The following is a 22,415-nucleotide window of genomic DNA, read 5'->3' on the forward strand; positions in this document are numbered from 1 at the left end:
AATTTTCAAGTTGACCAAAGAATCTTTGCGATTACTATAAACTCAAGCCGACTAACAAACGCAGCATGGTTACATTTTAATTGATAACCTGTGGTAGTGTTATTTAGAGTTGGGGAGATGAACGGTATGCAAGGCGGGCCGTCGGCATTAGTTCGAATATACTTAACCCCCTCGAGAGATCGGCGACGGTCCGAAATACCCCGCAATTTGAGATCGTCAGTGTACTCAACGTACCCCGCCCCGAGACGTCTTGCGCACTGCCTCTCAGTATTTCTGGCTTCAAGTTACTGATGGAGAGATGGTTTGAATTCGATCGTGACAGTAGGATCGATTACCCCTCGACTGTTGAGCAGCAATGTTGTCTAGTCTAGCTACTGAAATTGATTCCCGCGAATGGTGTGAGCAATCGCCTTCTCAAACTGCTCATAGTGTTTCCAAGCTGAGCTCGGTATCTGTCACTGAGTCAGAAGCCAATCCCAGACGACTTAAGAGGCAATATGCCGAGAAAAGACAGTCACAAGATGAGAGCGAGAGGACAGAGACTACCGCATGCAAGAAAATTAGGAAGAATAGTACTCGCGCCTGTGACGCTTGCAAAAGGTAAGCTCTGTGATGTGTTGATGGCCTAGAATGGCGCTAATAGATATAATGTTAGGCGGAAAGTTAAGTGTGATGGGACACTGGTATGCTATGGCTGCAAAAGTATATTGTCAATAGTAGTTCCTAACCGCAGTAGCCATGCATGCGATGCGTGAACAACAAGATAAATTGCGCATATAATGAAAAATACACACGCGGCGTGTATCCAGCGCCTAATTTGTCGTCCTCGGCCATGTCGCTGGCTCAAAATATCGACGAGCGCCAAGTCGCTATGGTACCACTAAGCGACGCGACTGCTTCCACGGCTGTCATCAGCAATCTTGACAATACTCTGGGCGACCCTGCGGTGATCGATACATCATCTAGCCTGGTTGCTAGTCGAGAAGGAAGTCCGGATGCTGAGGAGCGGCTGCACGAGTCATTCTTGGGCGGGAGTTCGAATTTGCTATACTCACACACTGCTAGAGTTCAGTTGACCCAGTCAGGTAGAGAGAAACCAGTAGAATCGGTGGCGCATATAAAGCATGTCGATGATGTACCCTATCACGCTTCTGTGGAAGAACAAGGCACAGCTAGAGTTCTCGATGCAACATTTTCTGCCGAAATGGGAAGGCATAACGACAGCATCTCAGAGCCAGCCATCCCAAGAAGAACAAATAATCGGCAACGACGACCTAGGGGGACTTCGGGACGTTTTTGGTTTTCTGAATCGGCTGCAGGTGAAATTGATGCCAAAATTCTGTCCCTGCCATCGAAAACGTTTGCCATGCAGCTTGTGGCTTGGTATTTCGACAATGCGAGCCCTACGTATCGGATACTACATCGACCATCAGTAGAGCACTGGATTGAGTGCGGATTTTATGCCGATGACGAGCCGTTTGATATTAGTGACGACGAGGCAGCTCGACCTGGTCTTCGTGTCAGCAATACTACCAACCCTTCGAAGAACGCCAATAATCAGAGTTTGTTGACGGACAGGAGTATTAGCGCGTTGCTGTTCAGCATCTGGGCGATGGGATGCCAATTTCCAGTTGGTGTTCGTCCCGGTAGCAAGCAGAAGCGTATGCTGCAGAGGAGGGCGGAGCAATTCTACTTAATAGCCCAAAAAGAATTGCGCATGGAGCAATCGTTAGTTGATCGACTGACTACCCTACAAGCGCAATTTATCATGGTACGTCACCGGTTGCTCTACATTGACAACTTGTACCTAATATATTTAGTGTCAGTATCTGCTCACAACATCTCGCGTGAAAGCGTCATGGGACTTGCTAGCATCTGTCAAGAATATTGCCAATAATCTGGATCTAAACCGCCGCAACTCCGGATGCAAGGCGTCAAGCACAAAGTCTAATGACATTCTGTACATAGAGCTCCGGAAGAGGGCATTCTGGGCTATTTACACGCTTGATTCGTATATGTGTGCAATGCTTGGCAAAACGTTGACGTTTTCGGATGAAGATATTACAGTAGGGCTTCCTGCGCTGACAGATGACTGCCGGGCATTGCACGCATCTCCAGCCGATGATGACGAACAGGATGAGGAAGAGTCTGAGCCGAGTTTGATGTACACGCCCATTGCACACGCCAAACTGTCGAAGATTATTCGGCAGGTCTTACGAAGGTTATATTCCGATGTAGATCCAGAGAATCAGGAGGATGTAATTGATGAGCTTGGGGACAAGGTGGTCAAGTGGGTGGAAGAGCTGCCATCCTTTTTACGATTGCGATCATCTGGTGGGCTAAAGCTTCCATATTCTAGACAACTAGACGTCGTGAGGCTTGCCCATGCGCATGCGTTAATCTTGATCTACAGACCTTCACTGAACATCCCTGTCGGAGGTCAGGGATCGCCGAAGCCTAATGTAGGCATTTCATTGCGAAAGCAGAGACATCAGGAGAAGTGTTTAGACGCAGCTCTTAGCGTGGCTAGGATCCGCGGGTTCAAAGATCTTTCGGGGTCGTACTGGTATATTTCATATATATATTTTTCTGCGGCGACGGTGATGTTTGTGTTTCTTGCACAACATCCGAATTCGTTAAAGAAAAAGGAGATTCTGCAATGTGCGAAGAAGCTATGCCATATGGAAAGAATGTTGGCAGCACAAAATGATATGGCAAAAAGATACGTCTCCGCGCTCACTGTGAGTGTCCGTGCGTGCGTACGATGAACAGTACTAATTTGATAGTAGGAGTTGTGGCATCAAGTCCGGAGGAATTTGAAGCAACTTGAATCAGAGCCGATAGTAGCACATCCGTCTACAACAGAGAATGCGCCGAGTTCAAATAATGTTGGATTAATTCATCATGAATCGCCAACGACGCTCATCTCTCCGCCGTCACTGTCGGATGAAGCCGGAGTGATAGTTTCCTCGAACGGCTCAGCGGAGCAACTCTACGAAATGACGTCGTGGCAAGGCGACTTTTTTGGAGAAGCCGACATGGCAAATTACAGCGCCGAAAGTAGCCTTAGCCCTGACATTGGTAGCACGACGTCAAGCTTTAACGGCGGACGGGATGACTTGATCTCGTCTTTGGTATTTGCAAGTAGCAACACGCCACCTGGCTATGTCATTAAGTCGTCTGACAATCCGTATCTGATAAGTTTTCCGCTGCCGCCGTACTGTGAAATGTCTGGTATTGATGTCGCGTCCCAAAACGTTGGCATGAAGCATGTAAGTCTGGTGGATACAAACGGCAACAAAGACTTCGCACTAGATGATACTCTAATGTTTGGAGATATTTTGGGGAATTTGGCCTAGTCGCTTCCAGGGATCTGACGCGACCGTGTCGGTAGACTTTGGCACATTTGAGTAGGCTTGGTAGGATGTGATATTGTAGATCTCACTAGACCGGGGCTGGGTTGAATAGATCGTGTGATAGTAGATATAGAGACACTTTGTTTAAGTCAATATGTACGTTGACTAACAGTCGTTGGAAATTTTTTCAAAATGCGAGACGTACATGGCTTTATTACTTTTTGATCTTGCCGTAAATTCCTCAAACCCATTAGCTCAGAACTGCGCAGGCCCCGCAAGCTCTACATAGTCACGAATTAGGATGGCACTTTGATCGGAATTTTTTTTATTTCCGGGTTGTCACTTGTCAGCGGCTGGCGTCGTAAAGTTAAAGTTCTCGGGTGTCGTTCCCCTGAGTCTAAAATGTGCGGGAGAATCGGCAGTGAAAAAAAAACTTCACGCCCGTATATAACTCAATCTTCGCATTAAATTATGCTAAGTAAATGGCAAAGCGCAGTAAATACGTGTCCTTGCGTGTGGTCGTGTCAACTACAAAGTACAGGGAGAGCCGGGTCTGTCGCATTTGTGCAGGGCAACGTGCCTGTTTGCCCGCCTGCTGTCAACGCCCCCACGCCGTGAGACACAAATGACTCGGTTTGCAAAGTTTCAGTAGTTAAATTCTGAAGCGAACGAAGGCCAAGCTGACAATTCGTTCTGACAAAATGAAATGGCAGCACAATCGTCGATGATCGGGGAGGGCTATTATTCGAGATATTTCTTCCGGGCCAAAAGGCGAGTTGTTAAGCAAATCAAATTTTTTCTGTAGATAATACTAAGCGCGGCATCAAAAAAGCCATCACACGGACGTCCCAGGACAAGATTTTACACCTGGCGTCAATCGTCAAACTGTCTAATTATTGTGCCATTGCACGCAAACTCGTTCTAGTAATCGAATAACTTGTCACCCACTCATTAGTGACCGGGCGGACTCGGCGATCTCGCATATTGCTCGCTTCGAGCTTCGATCTCGGCATTGCCTCGGCATTGTGAAATCACCAAGGGTCTGGTACCATAAGAATTTTAGCCCGTGGCCGTCTCGTGACTAACGTCACTTCCGCGTGGTCTTGCTTGACGTTCATTCCCAATTTCAGTTACCCGCGTTAGTGGTTGCCGTTGATGTTGAAAAAGTGCTGCAGCAAGCATCTGTAATTCTGAATTCCCGCGTCGCCGTTCGCCGATCTCAGCTCTCGCTAATTGTTCGGTTAAGATGTGTATTGGCTGCGCGTAGAGTCGGCAACTCAATCCGGCCTGTGCTGCAAGATGGCAGGATCGTGTGCATGCCATGTGGCTTCCACATTGTGGGGCCAATGCATTTCGATCTAGACGCAAAAGACATACTGGTTGAAGTAGGTCACGATTGACTATCTATCGATTGCTCCGTGAATTTATTAAGCATTATATATTAAGTATTATCCCCGTCCTGTCAGCAACACAGACAAAAACAAAAAAGCAAAAGCAAAAATAAGTGCGACGCTTTTGTGCTCGGAACGCCATGCATAGTCCACGTATTAATACAATAATGCCCCAGAACAGTACCCCCAAAATTATGCTAAAAAATACAGATTGTAATCTACTCTTCATCCTCCTCGTATATCCGGGCTAACCGCCGGCCATTGTCCAGAGACGACAACGAGCTACCCTTGCGATGCCCGGCCTGCTGGCTTCGCTGGGCTTGCTGCTGCTGGAGGTACTGGTACTGGTACTGGTACCATTGTTGCTGCTGCTGCAGGGAATTCACGTATGGCGGGGGATTAGCGTTATGATATGTGGGGAAGATGTATCCTTGCTTGCCAGATTGTTGTTGTGGGTGGTAATACTGCACCCGTTGCGCATAAGCCGGCAATTCTTCTCTCTCGTCTTCCCAAAATATAGGCTCATCGCCGTCATCAGGACCGACCGAGAAAACTATCGCGCGGCGGCGGTCGTCAAACGAGCCCGTCGAGGACGTAGATACGGACGACGCATAGGACCGTGACGAATACACCGACGATCGATCGGGCGAGACGTCGTCCTTCTCTCGGGAATGATACCGAGCGTACTTGACGTGTTGTTCGCGCGCTTGCATACGCAAACATCTGGGTACGTGCAAGCCCGCGCGACGGAGGAGAAGTTCCGTGTCCTGCACAGTCGCGCCTTCCATGTCTGCGTACGCCGACGAGAGCTGTCGCTGGGTCTTGGGACGGCGAATAAGCCGCTTGAGAATTGAAGATGTCTGGGTCGGCGACGCTGCCAGGGTCGAGGAAGTGCTAGATGTGGACGACAATGAGGACCCTGACGGCGAGGCGTGGATGTCGGTAACATCTTCGTCTTCTTCCTCGCCATCTCGCTCAACTAGATTTAGAATCAGCATGGCCGCCGCATATTGACAATGTCAAGCTACTCACTGTAAAGGACATCAAAAACGGGAATCTTCCGCTTCTTAGTACTGGCAACCAGTTTGAGCGCACTGTCTTTACCGATAGGAAGCGCACCTGGTTTGCGGCCGAACCGACCGATCGCGACAAGTCGGTTTATTTGCTCGCGGGTTCGGACGGCCTTGCCGTCGATAAGGAGAGCAACGCCAGCGCCGTCGGTCAGTTTGAGCAGGGACAAGAACGGATCGTGGGCACCGCCACAGAGAATGGGGAGAGCGGTAGTACGGGAGAGTGTGCAAGAAAAGATTGGAGTGTGAACGATGGCATTGTTCTCCGTCGTCGACGCGGTCGGGTAGAGCCTGATGCGGAAGAAGAGGGTGTGGTGCGTCGGAACCGGAGTCTGCGAGACCATTGAATGTCGGGACCAGGCAGGCGAACAAGATTGAGAATAGGACATAGCAAGTGGGAGCCGGCAGGCGGGGGAGATAGGCCAGGCAGAGGCATATATAACTCTTTCTCTCGCGATAGACGAGCAGGTGAGGCCTGAGGTACGAGCCGTAACCTGGGTCGGTCCCCATGTAACCTGTACGCCAAAAGCGATGCCGCAAGTCACCGTTACCCGCGCTAGATGCTTCTAGCACACAGTTGCGACAAACATTAGCGCCTTGCCTACGCTCGCAATAGTCCGCGCTAAGACCTACAGACATGCGTATGTTGCTAGTTTTGTTTCCAGGATATAATTAATAGGCAAGACGGAGGTCTTACAGTACGATAGCTCGAGTGCTCCTTGCTATGGGATCATTATCATGATCCGAAACAAAAGACCCAAAACGGCAATGGCGTCAAATAAGTCAGCCAAATTAGGCAATCACACCGTTGGGCCGGGCGACAGCGCAAAACCTTGTTTGCATGGCTAGGCTAATTTTAGGCAGTTTGAGTTTAATGCGCTGTCGCAACCAGACGCGTGATTCGGATACCGCACCGAGTACGAGTTTCGGCCTTGCGAGGACGCCACTCCGCGCGATAGTCTGTTCAAAGTGAAAAGAATTGCTAAGTTATCGTGAGAAGTGAGATATTAGTGGGACGATGGGACGATGGGACAGGGGATCCAGACAGCAACAGTTTGCTTCGAATCTGGCAACCTCACTAGTGACTAGCGCTCTAGATCCAGCCAACCATCATCGTGGGGAGCAGCCACCAGGGGCCAATGGCTTAAATGTCTGAAACTCGGACTCAACTAACTAACTTGCCTACCTCGGCAGCGCGGAATTGGCAAGGCCATAGGCGGCTGGCGGCAGACTTGGTGACCCGTGACAAGGTGCATGAACACTAAAATTATGTGTCGGCCGTCATCGATTACTAACCGCCGCCCAGCCCTCTTGCATCGTGAGATTTTTTTCAATCGGACATAATTAATGCGTTCCACGGCGCATGACATTTTATGCATGTGTTCGCCCGTAGTTGTGGATCGCAAGATCATACATGTGAGCTAGTGCCGTGTAGGTTGGGTTCCCCCAGCTTCATCGATAGAGCCTTGCTAGCAATCATTCCGCCCTAAGGTTATGTCATCTATTGTCACTACGTTTTCGATGTGCGTCTTTTAAATAAATAGGCGACAGTAGTGTTATCGACAATAAATAAATTATCAAGACCGTTAGCATGTCTTTTAAGGCATTTGGCATTTTGCATTGGCTAGCCGGACAGACACAGCTGATTGAGTAGTGTCGGCGGGTCCAGCGCGATTTTTTTTAGACAACACGAGCCTAGGGCGCTCGTCATCGGGTGACTTGCCCTGTTATCAGTGACCAGCGGCTCATTCAGGTCACCATGATAGTCCCACACAAGGTACTCTCCGACTCCCGCAAGTCGGCGTTTATATACACCATTTTGGACAGACTTTTCGCATTCCTTGTGCCGAGCAGGGATAAGAGCAGGCACCAATCTAACCCGCTCGCTTAGATTTCCCAGTGTCGAGAGCAACTGTGCATTAGAGTTTCGGTGTCGGCCGATAGTTTGGATGTTGTCGCCCCTGTGACGTAAAATGCTGCGATGATATCTCTACCCCGTGAAGCATGACATATAGCGTGTTTGGTCAAATTGCTTGTAATATCGGTTCGACTGAGGCTTGACTTGATTTATTAAATTAACTGCGACAGAGACATTGTGAACGACACCAATGGCGCCCTTCGCGCCCTCCGCCCTCGGAGTAGGAATCCTCTCTGGAGTAAATAGGCTGCTTAAGCAAAAAAAAATAAACTATAGACTGGAGATGCACGATAACCTTGTTGAAACTATGGACAAGGGACAAAACAATGCTGCCGTGCAAACTGTATTCCGGTGACGGATGTGTACGATTTGTATCCCGTCTCGTATCCGCACCCTCGAGAGCTGCTGTTTTTTGTGCGGGCTGGTTGGTTGGAGCCTTGAAGGGCTGCCGGACTCTCCCGGACTAACGAGGCGTGCGGTGGGATTATTTTTAGCGGACGGCGCGTGCGTTCGTTGCGCCTATTTGCGAGATACCGGCATGGTTAGCGCGTAGGGCTGGGCAAACTACAAGCATCCGGGGCCCTGGATTACAAGCTAAAATCCGTCCTCGGTACGTTGTCCCCGCCGTGCCATACTGAGTCTGGTGTCCGACAATTCCGCTGAAGAGGAAACAACAAGCCAGCCAGCTCATCGCTATCCAACTTTTATCGGGTTTTGGCGAACCTCGATCGATGATCATGATCATACAATGGCCAGCACAAGACAAACTACAGACGTACGCACACATGACAGACAGATGACATCACGTCACCTGTCATCTGCAAGTGACGAACCCGCCCTGAGCTGAAGTTTCAAAGCCGCAAGTCATGAAACGCGGAACCCCTGCGCACTGCAATGCGAGGACCGTCTACATCGCCGAAATGGCCGTTCACTAGTGCCGGTTGTGGCACTCCTGTCCTCACAGTGTGCCTGATTGCGGAAACCGCTACTCCGGAGACTGCCAGTCCTAGGATTTAGCACTGCCGAATGTGGAGTGCGTGCATCAAAGGTGATGTCACCTGCTACTCAGGTTCTTACCAGATGCGGCCGTTTGATAAATATGGGTCGGCGAGAGATCCCAACAATGTAAACTTCATTCACAGCGTAGTCACGACTCAGCTGGATGCCATGTGCGAACGTCATCGATTAATGTGTCAAACTGTTGGACGATAATCTAAATCTTACTAAGGATTGTCAAGCCGTGATTAAATCCTATCGGGCGGATACTCAGATTAGGTTTAGCTACTTTAAAGTTTACTGGACAGCTATGTTTAGGTCGCGCCAGCTCGTGAGATCCGTTGTGGGAACGGCCGAGCTGCTCGGCCCCTGCCGCAGACTTGGCACAGTCCAAAGACATCCGACCTAATATAGACCTGTTATCATGAATGGCGCGGTTCGACAGAGAGTGTGCGAGGCAAAGGAAGCCAGACAAATAAGTCTCTGCTTATGGGGTGCCCAAACCCGTGCTCCGGCTGGATTCATCATTGCCTCGCGAAACCCAGACAGAAACTAATCACGTCAGAGAGTCGTCGGATAGGATCCTCACTTGATCACTGAGCGCATGACTCGGACTGCAGTCTGCGAGTACGAGCTCGCCAGGTTTGCCTAACGCCAGTATGTCCGGCAGAATTGCCAACTTCCCACAAACAGGCGGCGCAGAATTTCAGACTTGTCCGAATGCAAAATTTACCAGTTCGATCCTAGAATCGGCGGGACTAAAAGCCAACTAATTCTATTGGGCTGTAAGCTTAAGTATGAGACAAGCGCCGCACGCACGCACTTCTGACGTCATGTGTACTCAGTCTAACCATTCCCGGTATATTTATAGCTACCCTAGCCCTTACTCGAATTGGTTGCCATCACGGTCCCGTCCAGTGCGGCTTACGTAGGATGGAAATTTTGACGTTTCGAGATCCAAACTACCCTACCCGCAAGTTAGAAACCGTTGTTTGTATCTCGCCGCGTTATTTAATTTCACATTGCTGGGTCTACGCATATCGGACGTGCTTGCAAATACTGCAACTCGCGTTCGAGTGGCTCTCACGGCGATGACCGTGCAACACAAGCCTCCGGCGACAGTGACACACGACTCCTCAACTCCTCTCCCTCGCGCCATCACAGTCGACGATCCCGAGACACTACCGCCAACAGGCGAGCCATGCAAGACAAATATCCTCTCATTATTTGCAAATGCAAGGTCGGCGAACAGGCCGCTATATATAGCCGCGCCGATGGTGCGGTACACCCGGCTTCCTTTCCGTCTACTCATGCAGCGCCACTTCGCCGTCGACATCACCTACACGCCCATGATGATCGCCCGCGAATTCAAAAATTCAAAGTACGCGCGCATGGCAGATTTTTCGACCTGCGACCTGGATGGCCCAGTCGTTGCCCAGTTTGGCGCGCCGAACGCCGAGGATTTGATAGAAGCGACCGACATTGTCAAGGCTTATGTCGCGGGAGTGGGACTAAACTGCGGCTGTCCGATCAAAGAACAAAATCAGGAGGGAATAGGCGCGGTCCTGATGGGCCGGATCGAGACTGTCGAATCGATGGTGCGCGGGGTGCGCGAGAAATTCGGCCGCAGCGTCGTTCTCGATGTCAAGATCCGGATTCACGCAGACCTCGACCGCACCGTTGAATTTGCCAAACGGATCGCGGCGGCAGGAGCAGATATTATTACTGTGCACGGTCGGCTGCATAAGCAACGAAATTCGGTGCCGGCGAGTCTTGAGGCGATCAGACGGGTGCGCGAGGCGGTTCCCCGCGAAGTGTATGTTGTTGCTAACGGCGACTGCTTCCTAGCGGCAGATGCGAAGAAGATTGTTCAAGTTACGGGTGCAGACGGAGTTATGGCCGCCAGAGGGCTTTTACAGAATCCGGCGCTGTTTGCTGGGTACGAACGCACTCCGTGGAAAGCGGTCGAACTGTTTTGGTCGTACGCGATGGAATATGGAAGTCCGTTCAAGAACACGCAGTACTTGATCGTCGAGATGACGCAGGGATTGTTGACTAAGCAGGAGCGTGCAGATCTGAGGTTGGCTAAGAACTATCAGCAAATGGAAGAATGGTTGGATGCAAGGTTTATACTGAAACGCAGAGGTGAGGTTGGGTTTGCGGAAAAGGAGTTTGATGGCTATAGAAAGTAGACAATATTGTTCGATATTTGTGTATTATAGGGAACGGCGTTATGGGTCAGGAACGTAATAGTTTTTGCTTAAGAATATTTACTCAAATTTATGGCTGAGCCGCTCGTTCGCGCTCTCAAAATCCGCGCCGATCAAAAACGGCGCCCAACCAAAGTATGAGGTCCACGTCGCAGGCGCCCTCCCCCTTACTACGTCAAGGTCGACTGATTCAGTCGTATGGCGATCATACGAAATTTTACCCAATTGAAGACAAATTTATTGAACAGTGTCTATGGGAATATTACAGCCAATATGGGCGTCCCAGAATTGGGTAATTTGTGAATAACGTCATCTTCACTCTAACTCCCAATCGAAACGTTCGTTGAATAAGACTCAGGGAGGCCTTGACTTCGACGACCCGTGCGAGTTGCATCCACACCGGTCCTCGTTTGGCCGGCTTGACTGGCGCGGTCGGCTCGATCTATTGACTATTCGACAGTTCGACGCCGAACGTTTACGAACTGTAAAAAATGCGTCGATTTCTGAAGTCGTTGTTGAATCTGCGGCAAGCGAGGTATGTACGATCATATGCGTCTTATGCATCCCCTAATTGGGACTGTTTATTCCATATCGATGCAGAGTGTATCCGAAGCTTGAAATTGCTTTGCGAGATATGTTGCTAACCGTGCATCAGGCAAATCGCTCGGTCAGCGCAAAGCAACTCAGTCCGCACGGCGGCGCACTCGAACACTCCCATCCTGCGCAATGCGATCGATCGGACAGCATTACGATCAATTTACTCCTGGCAAGTATCGAAAAAGACTCAGCATGCGTCGTCAACTCGTCGTGGTGCGCTGTCACGAAGCATGGGAGTCAATGCCAACGTCGTGCCTCGGACCGTGGTTTCCCCGCATCATCAACTGTCGTTCGACAATAAGAGAGTGTATATCCCATGGGACGAGGGCGTCACCTCCTCATATCACAACATATGGCTCCGCGATTCTTGTCAATGTTCGTCGTGTTTTCATCCAATCACGAAGCAGCGGCTCATCAACACATTTAGTATCCCGGCAACCGTACACCCGGAGTCTGTAGAAGCTTTGGAGGCAGGATTGAAAGTACTATGGGCCAACGATGGCCACGAAAGTTTTTACCCATGGGACTGGTTGCATTTGCATTCATATCAGCCTGTCCTTGAGAAACATTTATCGTTCAGGAGGGTGCTCTGGAGTTGTGGCGATGTGCAAGATGATCCGCCTGTGGTCGAGTTCGCGAACGTGATGGAATCAGATGCTGGTGTCGCCGAGTGGACGAGCAAGATCGTGAGTGCTTCGATGCAGAGTGACTGAATGCTCAATGCTAAGTTGATAGAAATTATATGGATTCTGCTTTGTCGATAACGTTCCCGTGACTCCGGACGACACCGAGAAGCTTATCAACCGGATATCATTCGCGCGTCAGACGCATTACGGTAGGATAATACATCTGGCTGTTCATCTGTATAACTGACTAACCGATCAGGCGGTTTCTGGGATTTCACTTCTGACCTTGCCAAAAATGACACTGCCTACACTGATCTCGCCCTAGGTCTGCACACGGACGGAACTTACTTCACAGATCCACCGGGCCTTCAGCTCTTGCATCTGCTCCACCACAACGGCTCAGGCGGTGAATCTGTCTTGGCAGATGGGTTTAAATCGGCCCGGGTGCTCCGCGAAGAAGCGCCGGAGCATTACAAGACCCTATCACGAATTCGCATCCCAGCCCACAGCGCCGGCAATGAAGATGTGTGCATTCGACCAGCGACCACGTCCAGGCCCATTCTCAACCATGACGAAGCTACTGGTGAGCTCGTCCAAGTCCGCTGGAACAATGACGACCGCTCGACCATGGACCGATGGGAAGGAGGCGATCCTGACGTTGATGTTATCAGATTTTACGAAGCGATAAGGAAATGGCACGAGATTGTCACGAGGCCGGAGATGGAGTACTGGTTCAAACTGCGGCCCGGTCGGGCTTTAATTTTTGACAATTGGCGGATCATGCATGGGCGCAGTGCGTTTGATGGCGAGAGACGATTATGTGGCGCGTACATTAACATGGATGACTTTGATTCGCGGATGAGACTTACAAATTTGGGACGCGAGACCGTTTTGAAGTACCTATGAGTGGTTCGGTATGTGCAATTCGGTGAATTAATTGGGCTTTGCATTGGGTACTGGCTGGAACATTGGATGTATGGACGGATCAGATATATGGGCGGATATAGTAGGTTATAATATTGGAGATTATGTGATCCACGCAAGTAATTATGCATTTTTGCTGGTATAACCATTCCAAAAATTGATATAGTGATTAGCATAATTATATTCACATCAATTCCACTGTACAGCCTGAGTGACTTCAAAAGACGATCCGTAAGCCCATCCAAAATTATACCCTGCTTTACTCATACACTAATTCCAGACTGACGTTCCCTAGCCTTTCGAATTGGACAAGCGACCATCTGCCGTCCGTGACATGTTAGCACGCGCTGGAGCCGTATTACTCGCGTTTCGCAGAACTGAGCGTTGCCGCGTCGGAACACTCGAACTGCTTGTGGTTTTTTCCGTCGTAGTGGTGGAAGCTGTTGTCGGGCGCATGGTCGTGCTCCGTGGGTTCGGTGCTGATAACACCGACGAGCTGGTCGCCGAAACCGATGCCTTCCCACTTCCGAGTTTATTTCCATATACTACATGCCGTCAGCAATTCACTTGCAGCCGATCAACAACACAGACGAACTTCTCTTCTGCAGCGTAGCATCTCGTTTGCGTTTCTGCTCTTCCGCATCTTTCCGCCTCTGACTAGCGGCCGCCATCTCCTGCGCGCGCTTTTCGGCCTGCGCTTTAGCCTGTGCTTGCTGTGCCGCAATCGCTGCCAGCCGTTGCTGGCGAAGCTGTTCGTCCTTTGATCGACCGTTACCTCTTTTGCTTTAATAGACATCTTAACAATAGCATACCTTCGTTGCTCCCTCCCATTTTGGATCAAAAACAAGCCGCTGGGTGTGTTCAGCTTGCGACAAAATCCGCGTCCACAAATTCAGTAGACTGTCCACATTCTTTGTCGTTGCAACAACTTTCTGTGAACACAAGTATCAGTACCGCGGGAATATTGCAACTAGGTCCCAACTGCCTGCCCACCTCTAAATTTGATTCGGCGACGACAATGGAGTCCAGTACGGCAGCGATGGACCCGTTGACGGCGCGCACTTGCTCGAGCTCCTGGTATAATCGATCGTCTCTCGACGCCGCCGACGCGTCAGCAGTCTCGGAAAGTCGTTGAGTGGCGGACGGTTCGCTGAGAGATATTTGCAGCTCGTGCAGGGATGCTAGCAATGCTTCTGTTTCTGGCGGCATGGTCAAGTTGCTTGGTTGTGAAGTGGGTGTTGTTTGTTTCGTCGTTGGGTGAAAAGCGACGCGTCGCGTTAGGTTTGGATGACCGACCTGGCTTCTCCCAATCGCGTCGAAGCGAGAAGTTTGTAGGAAATTAATCTCAGTAGCAGAGCAGAATGACTTCTTCGTATATTTCATGCACTCTATGATTTAGCTGCCAAAAACAGTCAGTATTTACTTCTAGGGCTGTCGGCGGATGGCGGATATGGCGGAGTCTATCCGCCAAATTATCCAAATTATCCGCACGAATAAATATCCGCCACGTCTTAATTTGGCGGATGCGGATATCGAATAAATATCCGTCAGGTCCTAAATTGGCGGATAAGGCGGATAATCGAATAATTTCCTAATTAGGACCCAGATTGAGATGGTAATTGAGCGTGGACCCAAGATCTACACCTCCCAATTACTAATGCTACACCACCTTGGGTTACTAAAGCTACACCATCCTGCGCATTAACGCCCAGTTGGCGATATCGTATCGTATTTTATGCGATATGGGCGATACGATACGATTTAATGCAGCTAGCGACGGTGGTAACTACCCAAAGTTCCCTCCATGACTATACAGGCGCCGTATTCAGGGAGATAATCGCTTCAAGTGTTAACGAATATCTTTCTATTCACGAGCCCAGAGCAATTCACCGAATTGTGAACTACGGATCCACCACCATGAAGGAATTAAATTCCTATGGCAAGACCACGAAAGAACCAAATCAATCGTTTGGTTATTGGCGTCCCGGTCTCAGGCCACAGCTGCAGGTCCCCATTGAATGCGGAGTTAGTGTGGATCCAACATCTGGGTGCGAAAGTCGTCATATTGATATGCCTTAAAGAAGTGCCACATTACAGAAGTCCTCGTACTGCCTATGAGAGTATCGAAGATCCTGTTGCCGAGGTAAAAAATGGACCAATATATGGCTGAAGCCATGGTAAAGAACTTGGAGCAAGGCAATTATGGTCCAATTGAATTCCGTAGTCATACCTGGATTGGGAAACCGGACGAGGTATTCGTTGAAGTTTGGAGAGCGGATGGGCAACAACCTGTCAGAAAGGTGAGCGAGTATAACTTTGCATCACATTCTTTTTAATTTAGTGGCTGATTAGACATGGACACCCCAACCCTCTCCCGAGGATAACGGGGCTTAAGATAAGCGATTTTTTTCCAGAAAATGAGTGGGCTGCCTGCAAAATCCCAGAGAGTAATGTTCGATTTCACGGCGGCCGCTACCTGTTGGAGGGCATAGTGGGGGCCATGCAATTAACAGCAAGGTCGAGATTTATTGACTTTCTGGAATCTCTAAGGGCCGCCTGATCTGTATGCCGATTCGAATGTCTCGCAATACCATAATATCTTGCTTGTCACATACGTAACTTGCTTATTATAATCAATATCAGTAATCCTATCTAGCTGCGATATTATAGGACTGCCATACTAGACGCAGTAAAGGATGATGTTGGCTTGTACTTAAACGGTCGTGGTAGTTACCGCTAAATATTCACGAGGCCGTCATAGCGTCGGATTTCCGGTGAATGTGGCTATATGCTCTGGGTCCGGCTGACATGTATGCGTCTAGACGATGAGAAAATTTATGTTTTTAGGGCAGTTTATAAGGGTGGGCAGGCCAGGCCAGTCATATTGCATTTGCTTTGAAAATTTACGAATATTACGAATAATTATTCGCATTAGTAGGCAAGAAATCTTCAGTTATTCGTGGACACCCCTATCAATACCGTCCTGGCTTGCACGATTCATTGAGTCCTATCAAACGAGATGTTTCGAAGAAATTTTAAAATTGGAGAGCTAGGCTCGGTTATAGCATTGAGTTGCGCACGCGTCACACGGCTCAGGGACAAGGCACAGCAAATCACATTCATGACGTCAATCGGGGTCAGCGTCAGCGCCCATCTGGAAAACTCAGCCACTTGAGGGACGTTGGGCTTCCACCGCTTATATCCAGCATTCAGTAACGGACACAAACCCTTACCAAGTACATAAGCAGGTGCTACTAATCAGATTCATGTTCTCATTGTTTCTAACATGGTCAGGCCCCTTGTATTTCTATCCTATACTCAGAAGACAATACTAGAATGGTCGATTTCGTCTTCCGTTCCATTTTTTTTAACTCCGTCTCGAATACTGGATTTATCATGCTGTCCGCATGTGTGATGCCTGGCGGTATTCGCAAACACTCTTTCTTCATTGCCAGTATGTAATGGAAAAAAAACTATCTTTGGCAAATGTAAATACGCAAAAGGTACGCATGGCTCACGATCCATGAAACAAGTTCTTGTAGGTTCCAATGGAAGTACAAAATTGATGAAATATCAACGCCTGTTAACCGTCCATTTACCAATACCGCTATCCCACCCCACAATAACTGAGCCTTGTTCTTCATCGCTCCATGCAATCCCGGATATCCCTTCATCCTTTTCAGGGTATTGCGAGCTGGCCATGATTTCCACCAACCTCCGTCGGTGAGCATCTAAACTGCTGTCACTAGGTCCGGAACTGGGACCAGAAGCACCACCAGATGGTGGGTTACTGTTGTCATTGCCAGAATTATCTCGTCTTCTTCTCATACTCCTGATGGGATCGTTAACTGTATTGGAGATGTCCAGAATCTGCCTATCCTCGAATCGTCGTGTATCGACAACATGGACGCGATCCGCTTGCTCCGATATTAACAGCAGATTCTCCGGACCAGTCGAGAATTTCAAACATCGGAAGGCTCCAGCAGCTTCACGAGGTCGCGTAGACTCGATATACTTCAATGGCTTAGGCACGTTGCGGGTGCTTAAGTAGGTAGTTGATGATGAATCAGAAAGATACCTTGAGTCGTATATGCTTGCCAGTCCATCCTGCGATGCCACTGCAAAGAGTACGCCAGATGGTGAAAATGCTGTGGAGAAACCACCGTCGGCCGATGTAGCCAGGGTTGCAGTACGTGCCCATTTGAGGGGGCCTAGTGAGTCGACGCGGGTTGCCTCATCCGAGGCTTCGTTGCGGCGCTTTCGCTCCTCGGGATGGAAGACGAAGAGGTGCGCTGAATCGCCGCATGCTATTATCGACTTACGATCGGGCGATATGCTTGCGTGATTCAACGAAACGGGTAGTTGAAGTGTATCGATGACCGCGTATGACGAATCATTTATATCCAGTATTCGCAGTGTATGGTCGTTATTGCAGACCAGGGCAGACACACTCGCTGCACCTGGCTTAAACAGAGTGACCGAGTTATTGATGTATCCACCGAGTTCGATCATCGTGACAGGCAAATCGACTCTGTTGTCGGTATCTTCTTCAGGTCTTCGATACGTGATCCCGAGCTGGCCCCGCCGCCCACCACCAGCAGCTATGATCCCATATGCCGAAGATAGACAGCGCGGTTCAAATGCGAACTCCGCACACTGCGCAGTCTTGCCGGTGTCGGTGTCAATGCTCTTGACGACGCGGTCGCTCACGAAAAGGACTTCATGCGGATTCGCGGTCTTGCAGATGAGATCACGGAGTTGGGGATGCTTGATTGTCACGCGGGCAGGATGAGAGACAAAGCTGTTGGTGTCGACGAACGTGGACGTCCGGCGCGACATACCGCTATGCATTCGTCAGCGATCCATACATATTGCGAGAAATGGCATACCTTACCTTCGTGTCTCGATTAACATGTTCGGGGCTAGGCAAGTGGGCGACGACTAGGGTAGCAGCTCCACTAGATCGACAACTCTTAACACTGCGATTGAATGTATTGTGCGAAGGAAGTGATGCCCGCAAGGTCAGGATCAATAGACCGTTTGTTCTTTGTGTTTGATAGGCAATGGAAGGTCGGTGCCTAATAAAGGTACGGAAAGATCGAGAGGCACACTGTCTAATGAGATCGCGTGGCGGGGACGACGGTTGTAGGGCAAGCGGCACACATCCGTCATCTGTTAGCGAAAGGTTAAACTCCCAGCGAATGCATTGACAACTTGGCCTAGGGCTAGCATATTTGGTCGACAGCTACGACGTCATTTCCCTCGACTCCTTTGTTCACTGTGAAGATAAGGTGACCAACGTGAAGACGGAATACTAGCGGCCATTATTCGGTAACTTGCTTCTCAGCTGCTCACTTATTGCACTTAATGTACTTAGGCACGTCAAGCCGTAGGAACTCCGGCGCTATTTGGACTGTACTTACAAGTAGTAAGAACGTTCGCTCCATGATGCTTTTCTGGGAGAACATCTTTGACCAAGAAAAATTTCTTCGTATGCTGAATATCTTCATCCGTGCGGATTGTCCATATACTGTGAGGCTCGAGGAACTCTAGTTCCACTCCCTCTTAATGATGACGAGCCTCATGAATCGGGTCATTATGATCTAGTATGTGACTCTCCAGGATGTAACCACAACTTTGCCCTGTAAAAAATGTATAATGCTATGGTGACGGGATTCTAAGATGACGACGAGCAACAGCCCACGAGCAGCAGAGAGAATGGAGGCTGAATTGTTTCGCGACTGCATGGCATATCTCCAATCTCATACTAATTATTTAGCTTCATTGACGGTTAAGTACGCGTAGTTTTAATTCCAATCGCTACAAAGCATTGGTCATTTTATTTGAAGCCTTCCCCGCAGTCATTCACCATGAACTAGGCATTATATTGTTATTGATCTCAGAACGATTGACATATGACGACATTCTCGATGGTAGTGTACCACTACAGTTACGGCAAGGCCAAGTCAGAAGGCATGCCAATTTTGTCCTCCTATTGCAATGAGACGATTGAACAGATCATCTCTTGAATCAATAGCATCGACGACGAACATATTGCCCGCTTTGTCATAAATCTCCAAGCCATTTCGAACGTCTCTCTGCAGAGCCCAACTAACTACCGCCTCAGTCTTCCAGCCCAAGCCACCAACCTTTCTGAGCTCAGAAATCTCGGAGACGGGCAGGCTGAAGATTTGCTTAGGATCCTTAAGACCGCTCTCATCCACGAATCCGACAGTTGGCGGCCACGAACCCGAGGAAATGTACACGTAGCCCTTGTTGCCAAGATGTCGCGCCTTAAACTGACTAGGACCCGAGCAGACCGACTGATCTGACGATGGAACAACGCCTAATCTTCTCTTGGCGCTAGACGACGATCCAATCTTTGCTGCAGCACTATTTACAACAAGTCCACCCTTGACAACCGCTTTGACAAAAGCCCGAAGTGCTGAGGAAAGCCATCGCCGTTTAGTATTCGACTTGTCGCCGCTGCCTTCAGTAGCTGATTCCGAGCCGATGACACTTGCTTCAGTCTCGGGGAGTTCCATGTCAATGGGTTGCGGTGGCAAAGGAGCGTTTGCAAACTCGCCCAAGCGGAGCAAAGTAATAGTAAGCTGCGGGTTGGTCGGTACACCTCGGAGAATATTGCTAGCAGAGCATATTATTAGCGCTTTGAATCATAGCAGCCATTCCTTGCCAAAACAATAGCGTACTTTCGCAACTGCATATAGTATTTCCATTCGGGGTAGTGTCGGTCAAGCCAGTCCCAAACAATAGCGATGATAGGGTTGCCGAAGAAGCCGAACCCGACACAGAGTGTGACAAATTTCATGAACAGGAAAGAATTGACATAGCATGAAGCCAGCCAAATAACACCAAGAATGTAGGCGAATCTAAGTCGATGCTTGTAACTGGGGAAAGGCGGGGTGGGCGATAGAGCACTGAGTTGAAGAATCAGATCAGGTCCACAACTATGATCACAAACATAAATGAATACTTGGAAAATCGCTCCCACTGATCCGCAATAACAGTGACAGCATGCATGGCAGGTCGCACCTTTATCCAAAGAGCCTCCTCTATGGGCTTCTTGGTCTCGGCAACGCCGCCTTCGGATTGGGCCATTCCCGGGTGATCAACGACTTGAGCAGCATACGTAGCGGGATCCTTTAAAACGGCGCCGATACTTATATTTGGCTTGTTATCGTACTTCTTGTCCCTGTTGTCGTAAGTAATCTTTGTTTCTTCCTGATCAACTTCCGAGATGCCATCCGAATCATTGTAATTCCGTTTCTTGACGGCATTAATTGCGATAGAGACAAGGTTGGAGACAAAATCTTGAGCCTCCTTCTCTGCAGCTTCCCCTCTGTTATATTCATGAATACCGGTGAAATGTTCGCCGCTGCCTAGGTCGCCGCTGGACCCGAGATTCGTCGCCTTTTCTACACCGGACGTCTTCCCTCTGAATATTGCAGGCTCTGGTGGGAAAAGAAATGCTCTTGATGGAGGATAGACGACGAGAAGTATAAGAAGCATCAAGAAGGTCGGCATAAGGATGTCAAACAACCAGCAGACGGAATATACCTACATCCAAGTCAGAGTGGTAGAACAAAGTTAAAGCTGAGGAACGCACAAGACAGAAACAAGTCGTTCGTCGTGTCTCGTTCCACGACCTCAATCTTGCCATATGATGCCAGAATCCAAGCAGGCCAACAAATACAGTCATGTAAAGCCTTTCAAAGCCAGTACGCACTTTATCAGGGGAACTGAACTCTTCCTCGTCCGCAATATTGAGATCAATGCCACCTGGTGGGGTTGAATTAATCGCTTTGACGTGGTAAATTTGCTAGATTTGTTAATATAAATACTTACTAAAAATTCTCGCAACTTACCATATTAAAACGTCTGATAAGCATCCATAGGAGCTCATTAGGCACGCCGGCTATCAGTTGAGGATGAATTTTGACAGACGGCTGGTTCCATCCTAGATCCTTCGGCTCGTCGTCTTCGTCCGGATGAGGAACAAGCTCACCACCAGCTGCACCGCTGTTTTCGCGTCCTGTCTTCTCTAGAGCCTCAGAATTGATTACGACTTGTTTTGCCAGGGTGTGGCTATCTGAAGGCGAACTGTTCGTAGACCCCAATTCACTGTTGTTCTGTTCACGAGAATCAGTAGCCCCAAGTCCATTATCAGAATGACTAATCGATCCTAGCTGATGTTGAGAGTACGATAAGCTCGCGGAGGGGGAACCAGCATAGTCACGGTTTACAGTACCGCTTGCTTGTTCATTCTCCTTCGAAACTCCAGCTTGCTGGTCGGTACCAACTGGTTGCTCGACGATGTCGCTCCTAGCCTCAGAAGCCATAGCGGACAATTGGATCGCCTAACTAGAAATATACCATTGACATGCCCGTGTGTTTCGGTATCGCATCGCGTCGCCAGATAAACTGGTATAGCAATTAAAAGTGCGAAGATTTTGATCTTGTGCCTGCGATTTGCCTATATACGCAAGGGACTGCTCGACACGTTAGAGGTACAACTCAATAAACGAGCGCCAGGACATCATTGCCGATTATGAGCAGCCACGCGCGCGAGCGATTGGCACAATTGAGAGAATTATGGCTGATGGGGCAGACATCGACGAACTTGATGATCGACCCGCCGCGTGACTTCGGTTGTTTATCGCGTGCATTTCGATCATCCCCCACACACAAACACCGTGAAGCACGCAGCAAATAGAGCTCGCAGTTAAAAACAAAGCACTCAGCAACTGCCATGAAATTGATCTATATGTTTTGTTTTAGAATCGCATCATAATTACATACGTCTTAATGACGTACATCTTAATTATAGCTAGTTATGTGAATTGACTATTAAATACTCAAACGGTGTGTAAACTGTTCCTGGGGTTCGCTCATTGCCGCACCAGTTGTGCAGTTCGGATCGCTGTTCCGTTCTTGCTGTGGTGCCACGTATGGTCATGCTTCGAGGTTCCGACGTCGGTCTCGGCTGTGATATTCTGGGAATAAGAATTATGTGCTTCTTTGACCAACTTAAGCGTGAAATGTCAATGGACAGACAATTGACTGATATTATCCACTAACATCGGTTACATCGCGGCAGATAACGTGTTTCGTGATAGACCTATATGGGGGAAGCAAGGACGCTGGAACCCGTGTGCAGGGACCCAAATGACGAGAAAGGGGTTGTTTTGCGTTGGCGTTTTCGTCAGACTGTTCTCGCGATTGAGTTTGATTTTCCTGACGGATCTGATCTGCGAGACTCTAAGCGGGCCACGAGTAGCAGAGAGAATGGAGGCTGAATTGTTTTCG

The 22,415-nt window shown here is 49.1% G+C and overlaps 8 protein-coding genes across 8 annotated transcripts; 4 read left to right on the top strand and 4 right to left on the bottom strand.

Annotated features, from left to right (window-relative positions):
• POJ06DRAFT_83127 (fungal-specific transcription factor domain-containing protein) lies at positions 1 to 2,884 on the top strand. Its single transcript, XM_056191629.1, has 4 exons — positions 1 to 600; positions 656 to 683; positions 737 to 1,771; positions 1,821 to 2,884. Exons 1-4 carry the CDS (start codon positions 356 to 358, stop codon positions 2,766 to 2,768), a joined length of 2,256 nt encoding a protein of 751 aa, XP_056044311.1. The 5' UTR covers positions 1 to 355; the 3' UTR covers positions 2,769 to 2,884.
• Positions 2,885 to 4,965: 2,081 nt separating this feature from the next.
• On the bottom strand, positions 4,966 to 6,161 carry POJ06DRAFT_267032 (uncharacterized protein; the record flags this gene model as incomplete). The annotated part of the gene is made up of 2 exons (XM_056189203.1): positions 4,966 to 5,726; positions 5,780 to 6,161. The coding sequence occupies 2 exons, from the start codon at positions 6,159 to 6,161 to the stop codon at positions 4,966 to 4,968; spliced, it is 1,143 nt and encodes a 380-aa protein (XP_056044312.1).
• A 3,475-nt stretch (positions 6,162 to 9,636) lies between these two features.
• On the top strand, positions 9,637 to 11,041 carry POJ06DRAFT_249689 (uncharacterized protein). The gene has a single exon (XM_056187190.1). The coding sequence runs from the start codon at positions 9,823 to 9,825 to the stop codon at positions 10,921 to 10,923; it is 1,101 nt and encodes a 366-aa protein (XP_056044313.1). The 5' UTR covers positions 9,637 to 9,822; the 3' UTR covers positions 10,924 to 11,041.
• A 41-nt stretch (positions 11,042 to 11,082) lies between these two features.
• Positions 11,083 to 13,257, top strand: POJ06DRAFT_249693 (uncharacterized protein). The gene is made up of 4 exons (XM_056187191.1): positions 11,083 to 11,476; positions 11,597 to 12,224; positions 12,274 to 12,373; positions 12,424 to 13,257. Exons 1-4 carry the CDS (start codon positions 11,433 to 11,435, stop codon positions 13,068 to 13,070), a joined length of 1,419 nt encoding a protein of 472 aa, XP_056044314.1. The 5' UTR covers positions 11,083 to 11,432; the 3' UTR covers positions 13,071 to 13,257.
• On the bottom strand, positions 13,258 to 14,488 carry POJ06DRAFT_249696 (DASH complex subunit Duo1-domain-containing protein). Its single transcript, XM_056187192.1, has 4 exons — positions 14,082 to 14,488; positions 13,901 to 14,020; positions 13,684 to 13,846; positions 13,258 to 13,633 (listed from the first exon to the last, which is right to left on the bottom strand). Exons 1-4 carry the CDS (start codon positions 14,469 to 14,471, stop codon positions 13,380 to 13,382), a joined length of 927 nt encoding a protein of 308 aa, XP_056044315.1. The 5' UTR covers positions 14,472 to 14,488; the 3' UTR covers positions 13,258 to 13,379.
• A 137-nt stretch (positions 14,489 to 14,625) lies between these two features.
• On the top strand, positions 14,626 to 15,469 carry POJ06DRAFT_249698 (uncharacterized protein). The gene has a single exon (XM_056187193.1). It carries the CDS (start codon positions 14,853 to 14,855, stop codon positions 15,165 to 15,167), a length of 315 nt encoding a protein of 104 aa, XP_056044316.1. The 5' UTR covers positions 14,626 to 14,852; the 3' UTR covers positions 15,168 to 15,469.
• A 932-nt stretch (positions 15,470 to 16,401) lies between these two features.
• Positions 16,402 to 18,269, bottom strand: POJ06DRAFT_83268 (uncharacterized protein). Its single transcript, XM_056191632.1, has 2 exons — positions 17,983 to 18,269; positions 16,402 to 17,931 (listed from the first exon to the last, which is right to left on the bottom strand). The coding sequence occupies exons 1-2, from the start codon at positions 18,000 to 18,002 to the stop codon at positions 16,662 to 16,664; spliced, it is 1,290 nt and encodes a 429-aa protein (XP_056044317.1). The 5' UTR covers positions 18,003 to 18,269; the 3' UTR covers positions 16,402 to 16,661.
• Positions 18,270 to 19,054: 785 nt separating this feature from the next.
• POJ06DRAFT_237035 (uncharacterized protein) lies at positions 19,055 to 21,448 on the bottom strand (the record flags this gene model as incomplete). The annotated part of the gene is made up of 5 exons (XM_056185934.1): positions 19,055 to 19,733; positions 19,799 to 20,056; positions 20,083 to 20,666; positions 20,716 to 20,928; positions 20,975 to 21,448. 5 exons carry the CDS (start codon positions 21,446 to 21,448, stop codon positions 19,055 to 19,057), a joined length of 2,208 nt encoding a protein of 735 aa, XP_056044318.1.
• Positions 21,449 to 22,415: the final 967 nt, after the last annotated feature.

This window comes from Lipomyces tetrasporus (assembly GCF_029532465.1).
Source record: "Lipomyces tetrasporus strain NRRL Y-64009 chromosome Unknown POJ06scaffold_4, whole genome shotgun sequence".
Lineage (NCBI taxonomy): Eukaryota > Fungi > Ascomycota > Lipomycetes > Lipomycetales > Lipomycetaceae > Lipomyces > Lipomyces tetrasporus.